The sequence below is a fragment of the Lagopus leucura genome, unplaced genomic scaffold (assembly GCF_019238085.1).
Source record: "Lagopus leucura isolate 7727_CA_CO unplaced genomic scaffold, USGS_WTPT01 Super-Scaffold_741, whole genome shotgun sequence".
Taxonomy (NCBI): Eukaryota; Metazoa; Chordata; class Aves; order Galliformes; family Phasianidae; genus Lagopus; species Lagopus leucura.
Window position 1 is genome coordinate 6,048,183 of NW_024962256.1, and position 12,609 is coordinate 6,060,791.

Below are 12,609 nucleotides of genomic sequence, written 5' to 3' on the forward strand. Positions count from 1 at the left end.
GCTGTGCCTGGGCAGTGGTGAGTCCAGGATCCGGAGTGCCATGCCATCAGTTGAGGAATATTTCCAGGCGTGATAGTTGTACTCCTTCTCCATTGGGACTGCAGTGCAATCTTCAATTAGAAGACATGTGATCTGACAGCCTGCAGCGGAACCATCCGTTTTCACAGGAGAAGCTTTTCAAGGATACCAAAGCTTTCACATCCTCCTCATTTCTAAAAGCTGTCTTCTAAACCAACCAACCAACCAACCAACCAACCAACCAACCAACCAAGTATAGGATGGCAGTAACATCACAGCCTCAGCGAGGTAAAAGGGCATGCAAGAAAATATTTTGGGCAGTGTTTCCACATGCCTGCTTCATTCTGTCTCTCGTGATCTATGCTTTTCTTGGGGCTCTCATGTTTTCCCACATTGAAGGTAACCGAAAGGTCAATTTAAGTGAAGAATACAGACATTTCCTGCAGAATCTGTGGTACATCTCCCGAAATTTATCAGGTATGTACCAGAATAGCAAAAATGAATTAATTGTACGTGGGGTTACTCATTCCTCTGCTTTTTGAAGACATTATTCAAAATAATAATAGCTGAGCCTGCAAATGGGATTCTCTCTGTGCTTAGCTAATGACTGCTATTGCTTGCTGATCTTCCTTAACTCTGGTTCTTACTGTAGGCTGCCTCAGTCCTTGTGCTCCTACTTGAAAGAAGTTAAGACTTTTCAGTGTTCTCCCTTTTTGCCCTAGTTCCCTGAGCTCCAGAGGCAAGTAAGATCTCCCTCTGCCTGATCGGGACTGGATTCCCTGTCTCAGAATGTCTCTCCCCACTCTCTTGTCCCAGCCCTGAGCATCCCTTGATGGGATGCTGGGATGCAGCACTGCTCCCCAGACCCGCTTGTGCTGAGGGAAGGGTAGAAGGGAGGAGAAGAGCTGGAAATATTTCTGGATCAGTGATGGGATTTTACACGTTTGGGCTTTGGCTCAGTGCATCTCCTGTTGTTACTGTAACAGATAACATGACAGAAAATGAGGAGATATTTAAGGAAAAAATTCATGAACTACTCCACACAGCGGAACGAGACTGGTTCGTCAATCCAAAAGATATATGGACTTTCTTTGGGTCTCTCTTTTTCTGCTGCACAGTATTCACCACTGTGGGTAAGTCTGGAGGTAAAGTAACTGCCCAGAATCAAATGCCTCACTGCTCTCTCTGAAGTATTTCTTCCACAGGGAATTAAAGGGGAAAAAAAAAGACCTCCAAATCCCCTTTAATTTTCCCCGAGCGTTGATGTGGGACTGGAAGGGGTGCTGCAAGCACGGGTTGCAGAGATGTCACTGAGTTACAATGACAAGTCAGAATTTAGGCAAAAGTGATGGTCCATGCTAACTACAGCACTGCATGCATGCTGTAAGCTGTGCTCATGGATGATGCATGCACAAAACTATTATAGTACAGTGACAGAAAGCTCAGTCTTTCAGTTAAGCCTTATTTCTTCTACTCCCATGTGTTATGCTGGGTAATGTTTTCATACTGAAAGAGGTACTTCATTATGTGGATATTGTTTTTAAATTGCTTCCCAGTATTTATGTCCAAAATTGCTTTGTAAACCTACAGCTCTGTAATTGAATGTGCTGTCGTTGTTGCTCAGCTTCTCTGGGCTAACAGCAGGCGGTGGTGTTTAAATCATGTCTCTAAACCTTCCCTTCTGAATTCACATTTCAAAGCAGAACTCAAATGAAACTGAAACAGCTGCTCTGGTTGGGCTGTTCCGGCATTGCTAAATACCCCCCTCAGGATCATCCCCAAAGTTACTTCTATCCTCTTGCTAATGCTTCTCAGCTGCTGGCAAGTACAGACAATATCTGAATACCCTGCCAGGATTAAGGCAGGGTGAGAAGCAGTCCTGTAGTGTTGTATCAAATTGCAGAGACACTTCTCTACTGCGCTGGGATATACTCAAGATCCCAGCACAAGTATTACAAATCTTCACACAGAAGAAAAACTGATTATCCTACAGAAGGAGTGACGTGAGAGTTCCTGTGTTTCCAGGAGCATGTAGGGCCTGCTGTCTCAGTGAACCTTGATCTCCGACAGCTGTGGTGGCTGCCTTCAAACTCAGCTGGCTCCTGCAGAGTGCACTTCTCTCAGTGCTACACACTGAAGGGCTTCTGTCTTGGAGAGATAGCGCCACATTTCTCATTCCACAGGCACAGTTGAGTAGCTTGATAGCTCAGAAACATGCTGGAGATACAGACTTGAATCCTCCCCTCTGTGAATGTTAGAATAAACACAACAGCAAGGAACACTTGGAAGAGTACCCTTTATCAGAGAGCTTTGACTTCAGCTAACAAGTGGAAGGTCATGTTGTTGAAAACATCTTCCTTAGGAATACTTACCCATCTTTTTCGGCATGGGATTGTAGAAATGTTCTCATATAGTCTGACCAGCAACCCATATATTTGCAAACAACAGCATTTTTGGGCTTTATTGCATCAGGCTTTAATACAACATCCCCAGGTTTTGATCAACAGTAGAAGTCTCAGTACAGGTATTCAGCAAACAAATCATGGTATTCATTCTCTCCCTTTTTCCTTTCCTCCCCTTTCCCCCCCCCTCGCTTTTTTTTCTTTTCAAGGTTATGGCAATACCTATCCTGTGACAAGGGCTGGAAAATACCTCTGCATGTTATATGCTTTATTTGGCATTCCTCTGATGTTCTTGGTCCTGACAGATATGGGAGACATCCTTGCAACTGTTTTGTCCAAGTCTTACAATGAATTCAGAAAGCTACAGTCAAAAATTCTAACCTCTAAATTCTGTTCTGCATTCACGTGTATCAGAGAAGATGGGTCTAAAGTGGATGTGAACGAACCCTTGAGTATTGTGGAAATGCTGAGAAGTCAATCAGGTGTTAGAAAGAAGCCAGCCCCATATCGCAACGCCCAAATTTTTGAGATGTTAATTGCCAGAGAAAATAAATACAAAAATCTATCAAGAAGTAAAAGCATAGAGAGATGGAGCTCATGTCCTGAACTAGACAGGGGAAAGACAATGACCAGAGTAATCGAGAATTTTGACAAAATAGGCAAAGAGTTAGAAAAACTGGATGTGCCCATCGTGTTAATGGTGCTGGTTATCTTTGTGTACATCTCCTGCGCAGCCGCTATTCTTCCAAACTGGGAAACCAGGCTGGATTTTCAGGAAGCCTTTTATTTCTGCTTTATCACCCTGACCACGATTGGATTTGGAGATACGCAACTGGAACACCCCAAGTTTTTCCTGTTTTTTTCCCTCTATATTATTATTGGCATGGAAATTGTCTTCATTGCTTTTAAGCTGGGCCAGGACCGCTTAATTGGCTTGTATAAAAAGGTGATTTCGTTCTGTGGGGAAAAAAAGGTGCCATCAAAGAAGATATATCCAAAGTAAGCGTAGTCATTTCTCCCTCACTTTTATGTTTTGCCCTCTGCAAGGAGATGAAACTGTTCCCATTCAGTCCCACTCCCTGCCCTGGGCTTGCAAGAGGCATGTTTTCTATTTTCCTGTGAGAACCTGCTGCAAACTGGTTGCATTACACAGGAGACACCTGGTGTAGGCACTGCCAGGGCGCAGTTTCCAACAAAGCTCCTATCTCCTAACTAACAAATGAAGACAATGCATGGCAAAAGGCAGAAAGCTCTCCCTGCCAGCACTTCCCAGCTTCTTTTGCAAAGGTCTGACTTTCAACGTGCTCCTTATCCTCTCTGTTTGGGATCTTTTTCAGTGCTTTCCAAGCAGGCCCCAGATCACTGCCTTGTCCTGGCACCTGCCTGCAGCCAGGGACAGTGGGGTCATGGCTCTTGGTGATGAACTGTGAGCTCATGCTGCTGTAACATGGTTCTTCATCAGGAAGAGTTGGGTAGAAGCATGAACCCAACTGCTCTTTTGTCAAAACTGTGCATAGCATTAACATCGAGTTTACCTGCCATCCAGAGGAATTTTAAAATTAAGAAAACTAAATGTTCACCTCTTTCTTTGTTCCTGGTCCATAAATTAGTCAAAATGCTGCTCATCTGTGCAGGGCTGAAATCATTCCTTCTCCATCATCACTTACTGTATCTGTGCTCAGCCTGGAGTCAAGATTCATGATGCTCAGCTATAACAGAGTTTGTGACAAGTTCTGCTCTTGAGAAGCCATCTGGGCAAGACATACAGCAGAGCTCTAGGTGGGATGAAGCTCCATCTTTGCTGTTAAAGAAACACGACAGCCTGGGTACACTGCTCCCAGAAGTTCACTCCTCTGGTTCAGGTTTTATTCTGCACAGAGTGCTTGCCTTCTCTGGGTTCTTTTATCCATACATAGGAAGAAAAGTCTACACATTGCTCTGTGGTTTTGTGAATCCTGTACTGAAGCACAGTATTGTGGGAATAATGTTGTTTTATCAAGATTGTCTTATATTATTTTTAATGTCAATCAAACTATCAGTAATTTTTTTCAGTCAAAAAGTACACATGCTCTATAAAATAAATCACTGTCTTTAACTGCCTGTTAGCATGTAAATGTTATGCATGCACACTGGATGTGGATGGCATAATTAGGTATTAAAGCGTGCTTAATTTTAACAGGATGAGCATTATTTTCCATAACAGGTTTGCTTTTTGAAGATGAGATGTTCAGAGAAGGTAAATGACAAACTCTGCTACAGTCGCTGTGAATAATAACTTACATACAGTCCTTGTTAGTAATACTTTGCTGTGATTAAACACTGATGATATGCTTACATGTAATGGGTGATGGTATAAAGAAACATGCTTTATAAGGACAACAATAAAGAGTCTAGCAGTTAGAAGAAGCTCTGGTTAACTGTTTCATGTTTGCTGTGAGTTTGGTGGCACACACACAAAGTCCTTCCATTCAAACTACTCTCATGTCATCTCTTTTTATGTCTTGGGATTAAAATCAGTGTAGGACTTTGGACCTGCACCAGATTTCTCAGAAATCAGTGAAAAGATTCATGTGATTTAATGGGCTTTGGATCAGAGGATAGCACCCCCTGATGACCAGGGACTTTCCTTCTGATATTCCAAACACTGCCAGCAACAGCAAGAGCTGGTCTTTGTGTCATGGGACTAGTTTCTTCCACATCAGTGAGATTTCTTGCATACAAAACAATTCATTCATAACCTGCTCTCTACAGATTTCTCATTGGTGTGCTACCTTCATACCTACGCATTTACTTTAAAGGAAGTTTGTCCGGACTTGCAAAAAGGCTCGTACACAATACCATTCTACTTATGGCCAAGGGGTGGCAGTAAACAGCTTTACTTCACACAGAGCGTGTCAGATGTTGGGGATAAGAGAATATTTTACAGAAGTAGAAAGAACAAATCACATCAGTGTGGCCCACTACAAGCATTCTCACGGTGCAGTTTGCTCTGGAATACAACGTGCAGTTCTGGTACTTCACCTCCCAACGGATATAGGAAAAGCAGAAAAAGTTTAGAAGCCAGGGGAAAGGATGGACAAAGCTGTGGAACATCTCCCACATGAGAGACACAGAGTAGCCCTCTAGTCTGGAAAGAGGTGAGAGAACATAGATGAGGTGTGCAATGTTGCACGGGCACGGAGGAAGGAAATAGGCAGACAGAATATTGGGCTTCTTGTGCTTTTTCTCACCTGGTTTCATAGCCTGGAATGCATTGAAATCAATCGTACAGTTTACAAAATAGTAGATCTGATTTCTGAAGAGATACTCAGTTTTACATTTGTGTGCAGGGTAGACAAATCAGTTCCCAAGATTTTCTGAAAAAGCACTCTGTCTCTGCAGTGCATGCCACAAGAAAAATATAATTTAGGCAAAACAAGACCACCAACTTGCAGCAAAAGTAACATGGTCACCTGTATTGCGTCCAGGACATAAAGAAGGATGGATAGCTGGGCACACACCCAAAAGTAAGGGATTAAAAGGTTTTTTGTCCTCTTACAGGTGCACAGAAGTGTTGCTCCCACACAAATAGGAATATCTGGTCCTAATTTTCTTTGTGTCAGAGTTGGAGCACAGTTTCCCAGAAGACAGAGGAGAATGCAGCAGCTCTGTGCTGACGTTGATAGCAGCAGTTCAGTCTGCTTAGCAGGCTTTGAATGTAGCTCAGTAAATAAAGCATCAGAGTTAACAAAAATGAAACAAAAGTAGCGAGCAGCAGATCATTTAGTGAGCCTCAGGCATGAATGTTTATGAATTGATTGCTCTTGTCATAGTCTAAATCCTGACAGAATTCACCATCTCTTCCCTGAGACATTTTTTATTCGACCAAATTGACATGGAAATAAGCTTTGTTTGCATCAAAGCAATACAAAATACTGCTTTTCATAATAACTTTTTCCATCACGTGCTTCATGAGATGGTGGATTAACAGCAAAGGACTTCATGGAAGAACTTTTCTATCAAGACAGACGTGACTGATGGGAAAAGATTTGCTTGATGTGTAACCCACAAAGGATATGAGTTATTACAGACCCAGCTGGAGAGCTTCACAGATCAAATGCACTTGGCGCTGAAGGATGCTGGATCAATCACTCCTGATTGGGCCAAGATGGCAGCTGTCACGAGCACTTAGGAGAGGAAAGGAGGGTATTCCTGGTGTGGGAACTGCACAGGGAAGGATGGAGGAATGAGGGGAAGAAGCATAAGATAATATTTGGGCAGAAGGTTAGAGGGAGGAACTGACTGCAAAGATAGAAAGAACCACTTTTTGTACAGACGTAGATAGGGTGAAGAGTGGCTTGAGAGATACTGAAAATATGGGGAGGGCTGGTGACCCTGGCCTGGGAAAGGTTTGTGCAGCCAGAACGTGGTCAGAGAGCCTTTAGGAGATCAGCAAGGGGGTCAGGGTGCTGGGCTGCAATACAACCTCATCGCCTACAGACATGGGAAGGGCAGACGAAGCCTCTTGGGACAGGAAACAGTGGCAGGAGGAAGATGTAAGGGCTGCATTGAAAAGACATTAGCAAAGCCACACAAAATATTCTTTTTTTTTTTTTTCCCCCTACTTCTTCATTTAAAGAATGGCAACCCATTCAGAAGCATCTCTCACACAAACAATACACTAAGGACTCAGGAAATTCTTTACGGGATGTAGGACTTGTCATCTGCGTGCCAGTAGTTCAGATGTAGTCCAGATTTTAGTGGGCTAAACGTTAATAACATCTGATAGCACTTTGATGGCCTATATGCCTTTTCAACTCATTCCAGGTGGAGATGCACCCACATCACAAAAACACTCCCGTATAATGAACACTAATAGCATGTGCGATGGCAGCCTCAGCAGAGGCAAAGGCTGAGACTGCAGCTGAGAGGAGTCCCTGCAGCCCTCTTTGCTTCCAGGTTCCCAGCATACCTTACGATCCTCATTTACAGACCCCAGGGTGCTTCAAAGGTAGCGTGTGTGGCTGTTGCATGCAATGTGAATGTGTGGCAAATACAGAACGACGGCTCTCACTCCTTTCTGGCTTGGACAAATTGAACAATTACAAAATATATAGATTTATAAAAAGCACCTCCCCAGGCTGTACTCAGCTGTTCTGACAGGATATATTTTTGAATTCTAAGAGTAACTTAAAACATTTAGTTAGGTTGCCCTTTCCTTGCTTCTTTACCTGCCCTCTACATGTATGCTAGGAAAAATATTTCTTGAGCTACCCAAATTGGTACTACATGACATGCAGAGCAAAGGAGATTTGTTGAAGTACATCAGCACATATGGTGACAGAAATACTAGGAATTTGCTCCATCACTCATAGCTGGTAATAGCTGCTGGAAGACAACAGCTCTCTCATACATCAGGCCAATATTTTTGGGATAGGGGCCCAAGGTCTAAATGCAAAGCTTCATGGCCAGCGAGGTCCACGAGTGCATGGTGTGCACGTGCCAATAGCTGGCTGTCCACACGTGGTACTCATTAGAGAGTTTTAGGAAATGCCTGGACAAACGTTAGTTGGCATGTACACTCAGCTTTGCATGTGAACCTGAGCTTTTTTTTTTTGTGGCTGTATTTTTTTATGCTTTTAGTTGAAAACCTAGTCTCTCAGAAGACAAAATCTTGTTCTTTTGAGTTTTGTTCAACCTTCTTTCAAGCTGATGAAGCTTACAGTGCCTGGGTGCAGCCCTCCTGTAACTGAACTTGTGCATAAAACTTCATGTCTGTGAATTTTCAGGATGTATCAAGTCTAAAGGAAATGTTGGCATTGGACTAGATGACCTTCGTGGCCTTTTCCAACATTAATGATTCCAGAAATCTATGATTCTTTGAAGGAAAATGGGCAAGAAGGGAAGAAGAAATTAAGCAAGAAGGAAAGAGTGGAGAGATTTGACAGTGAGAAATGAATTGCTGCGTTAAGCATCTACTGATGAGAAATCAGGGTAACGATGTTGTCTAACAACACTGACTCATTGCATTATCTGCTTCCACAAGGTCGTGTGGGAACGGGAAAACAAAGAGAGAAGTTACCACAAATCAGCTTATAGAATTGCCATTGCACTTGATGCTCTGCTGAAAGAGAGTTATTTGATCCACTGTGTGATGGACCACCATCATGCTCTCTGATCAGTGCCTGGGAGGGGAAATGCACCCATTTGCTGAAAAGTTTGAGGAACAGTGCAAGATTTCACGAGTTCTGGGTATAGAGCAACCACGCTCCACAATTTTCAATTTTTCAATTTTCAATTGGCAAGAATTTTCTCATGGCAGGTTGCTACTGCTAAATGAATGCAGGAATTTGGGGCATTCAGTACATTATCAAGTGTAAGCCCTCTGCTCACCAGCTTGATGCTACTCTTGTTTCTAGGCTCTCTCTCTCATTTGACAGCCTGAAATCACAGCACAGCACAGGCTTCTCTGATACTTAACAGAAAGCTTCCCAAGTAGACACACCAGGAAAAAGCACAGATTCGTTCTGCTTCCTGGGCAACAGAGCTGCCTGATGCCTGGATGAGGACTACTGCTGACATTTCACTAAAGCTTGAAAAGAATAGATCTTCTGGTAAAATATTCTAGCATTTCAACAAAACATTTTCAAAGCAAATCTGAACAGGTAGGATGAGTTTTGGTTCAATTGCTCGATGCTGATGGACAAAAGAGGACTTTAAAAAAAAAAAAAAAAGGATTTAGCCATTTTATCTATAACATCTCACTGAGATGAGTCATTTGTCTGAGTAAGAACAGGAGGACCTAAAAAAATGAAGGTCTCTGTGATCCCCCTGCGCTGTGGCAGGAGCTCCAGCTTCTCCCACAGAGATGACGACATGCCATGGTACTCTGCCAACAGAGCAGGACCGGCTTTCTCCAGCTTCTATAACATTTTGTTCCATCTTTCCCAGGAGAAGTTGGTATGCTCTACTTCCATCAAAGCAAAGCACGACACTCTTGCTAAAAGATGTTTCCCAAAGATTATAAATAGTCTTAAGAAAGCTTTGTAGTTCCTGGAAGAATTTAAAATGCAAATGAAGGCTCATGAACTTTCCTCAGAGTTTAAGAGCAGGATATGCTGTGCTGCACTAAGAAGTTTGATTTACTGTCTGGGTCTGTAAATAAGCGTGTGCTTGCACTAACATTTGACCGCCAACAGCACTGCTTTGCAATCTGCTGTGCAACAGAGGTTGTTGCTGTGCCAAAGGGTTTTTACAGCAATTTGCTTGGCCAATGAAACAAATAAACTTCGTGCTTAAAAAGATTAAGAATTGGTATGTAGGCATGTTTTTACTTTATAGAAAAGCCACTTCTAAATGCTACCTAAGCAGCAGAGGGCTGAGTTCTGATCTTCTGGAAATCCACTGCAAAGCTCACAGTGCCTTCAGTGAAAGATCTGGAAACAAGGAACAAATAGAGTATGTGCTGCCATTAATCCCATTTGATCCCAGCTCTGCAAGAGCTGCTTCATGCCTGAACTGCCATCTCATGGGAAGTGTTCCCTATACATCAGCTGGCAGAACTCCTGGGAGTCCTTGCTTGCTCTTGCTCTACTCATCAAGGGATGGTACTTTTCGTCACTATTACCACAGTCAGGACAGGATCAAGGACTACTAAGACAGGCAAGCCTCTTGAACGAAACCCAAGTTTTTCTTGGTCAAAATTAGAAAAACATTAAGATGTGTTTTGTGACTCCATCAAGCACTGTTGTGGTTAGTAATTATTTTTTTCCATAACCATATTTTGTCATTGTTTTTTTTTTGGCAGAGCTCCCATCTCAGTTCCATCAGTGTCTCAGCCTGCCCACAGGGCTTTGGGTAAAACCTGAGACTTGTGACTGTGTCTCTGGGACATTGTCATGGGGTAGATGTTCTCTTTGTCCCTGAAAAAGCATGGGGATCCCCTCCATTGGCCTCATCTTCCACAGACAGAGAATAGGGTAACTGAAGCACAAATATTAACAATTCTTTCAACACAGCAGTTAAGGAAGTCATTTAACTCAATCCACAGACAATTTAAAATTAGATTTTAGGGATGATGTTCAAATAAACACTTTGTCCAACCCTTGAGTGTAATCCTAGCACTGTAAAATACCTAATTCTAACAGTATTGACTGAAACATAAAACCAAATTAGAAACCACACTCAGTCTTCCTACAACTTGGAAAAAGGTGTTATGTAAAAAAAAACTCCATATTCCTTTAAAAATCTTCAGTTTCCCACTTCAGATAGGACTTGAAGTGGCTGACTTCAGTAAAAGCTTCTTTGATCCAAAAATGTCACTTACTTTTTGGTCTTAACAGCATCATCAAGGAGCTGCACCACCTCTCAGAATAGCTTGATTGCTAATAAGGTGGACAAAAATGTAGGATCTGCTTCTGATTTCACTTTCAGCAGTTTAAATCAGAAGCAGCTCTTTCAAAGTCAGCAGAATCATTAAGTTACAAACTCAGCATGAGATTAGAGTCAGACTCCTTGAATTCTGTTAATAATTATTATTGCTGGTGTTTATTATTTTTACTGTGGCAGTTCCTTGGAGCATCTTAGATAAGGACCTCAAGTAACCATCCATTATCCAAGGTTTCCAGCCACAAGCCTGCTGCAGCATGCATCTCTCATTGTAACAAAAGCAGACCTTATCACTTCCTGCCTGTGCTGGCTAAGCAAGAAAGAAAAAACCCTTATGGCTAGTTTACAAATATGTGTCACTGGGTTATTGAGTAGATCTGTGGAGCAGCTGCGGTGTATTTTAAAGAGAAAGAAACTCAGTGAAATAGGACCCCCGAACGCAGAAGTCTCATGCAATGCAATTTCATGCAAGTACAGCATGTGCACTGCTGGCTGTCCTGTGCTAGCTGGGTGACATCACCCCACCAGCTGCAGTCCAGCACCCAACCTGAACCATTGATCAGTGTTTGACTGATGTGTTAGTATCTGTAAATACCTATTGTCAGCTCTGTGCAAGCCCGTTAGGTCACTCATCTGAATATGGGGAAAGTATCACTGTCAGCCTTCAACTGCTAGTTTGGCATTCAGCAATGATCCAGATAGCTCTCATTCAAGTACTTGCAGCTGGCTGGAAAGCTAGGAGAGCAGGGTAATCAAGTAGATCAGGAGTTGGACAAGCACAGAGCAAATAAAACATATTTTCTCTCCAGCGTGGAGAAAGAGAAACATGATACACTTGCAAAATCGCAAATCATCAAGGACCAGAAAGCATTTATGTAGAAGAAGAGCATTTGTAGAAGTGGTCATTGTCACATTATACATTATCAAGTTCAAGAGACTTATAGCATGAGAATCTGCATCCTGAGTCCATGAGCATGGCCTGTACACAGCTGGGGGCTGCCCTGCAAACCAAGCTAGGACAGGTGTAGAGAGGAGCAGCCAAACTTGAATGCTGGTTCTGTAGCAAGAGGAGATAGAGACAGACTGAGAGATCTTCAGGGGAAAAAACAGCTCAATTCAGAACCTTCCTATTTTGCTCTGATAAATTTTTCAAATTGGGCAGGAATGGGTATAATTGGGAGATATCTTCATAAGTCTGTTATTTAAAATATCTTTCAGTTATTTGTCTGCATGCTGTCCTCATGGATGCTTGAACTCCCGTCTCTTCCACAGGAAGGAAACCATGGAGTGGAAGCATGAGATAATCTTGCACAGGGCTTGGACATAAACGCAGTCCATTTCCCAAGGCAGCTGACAAGCATGCACATGAAAGAACTCCACATGAATATCTGCTTCTGAGGCCGATGCCTTCAATTACAGAAAGGATTGCTGCCTTGCAGGAATCACTTCCAGGCCTTGTCCAGGTACAACCATGAAATGCTTTGTGCTGATCTAACTGAGCAACTGTTGTCTGTGCCAAGCTCAGAGCAAGCTTCAAAGGACAGCATAAACCAAACTGATCTTTGCTTCAGTTCCTTGAGAGGCCTTCTGCGTGGCTGTGATACAACACAAACAACCTTCTGCCTAAAGGTTGTCCTTTAAAGAAATTCAGCCCTATTACCATGTTGTGTGTTTAGCTTGTAAAATAAATGGTGTCAAGTATTGGAAACTAACCAACCTGAGTCCTCACTGACCAACACTGAGCCATTTCTCCTGCACCAGCTTTTTTTTTTTTGTGCTGGTACCAGAAGCCAAGAATGGAGGCCAAGCAGTGGGGGGTCCT

General features: G+C 42.7%; 1 protein-coding gene across 1 annotated transcript; it reads left to right on the forward strand.

Moving 5' to 3' along the window:
• Positions 1-278: 278 nt before the first annotated feature.
• Positions 279-3,423, forward strand: KCNK18 (potassium two pore domain channel subfamily K member 18). Its single transcript, XM_042863558.1, has 3 exons — positions 279-495; positions 1,005-1,151; positions 2,630-3,423. Exons 1-3 carry the CDS (start codon positions 279-281, stop codon positions 3,421-3,423), a joined length of 1,158 nt encoding a protein of 385 aa, XP_042719492.1.
• The last annotated feature ends 9,186 nt before the right edge of the window (positions 3,424-12,609 follow it).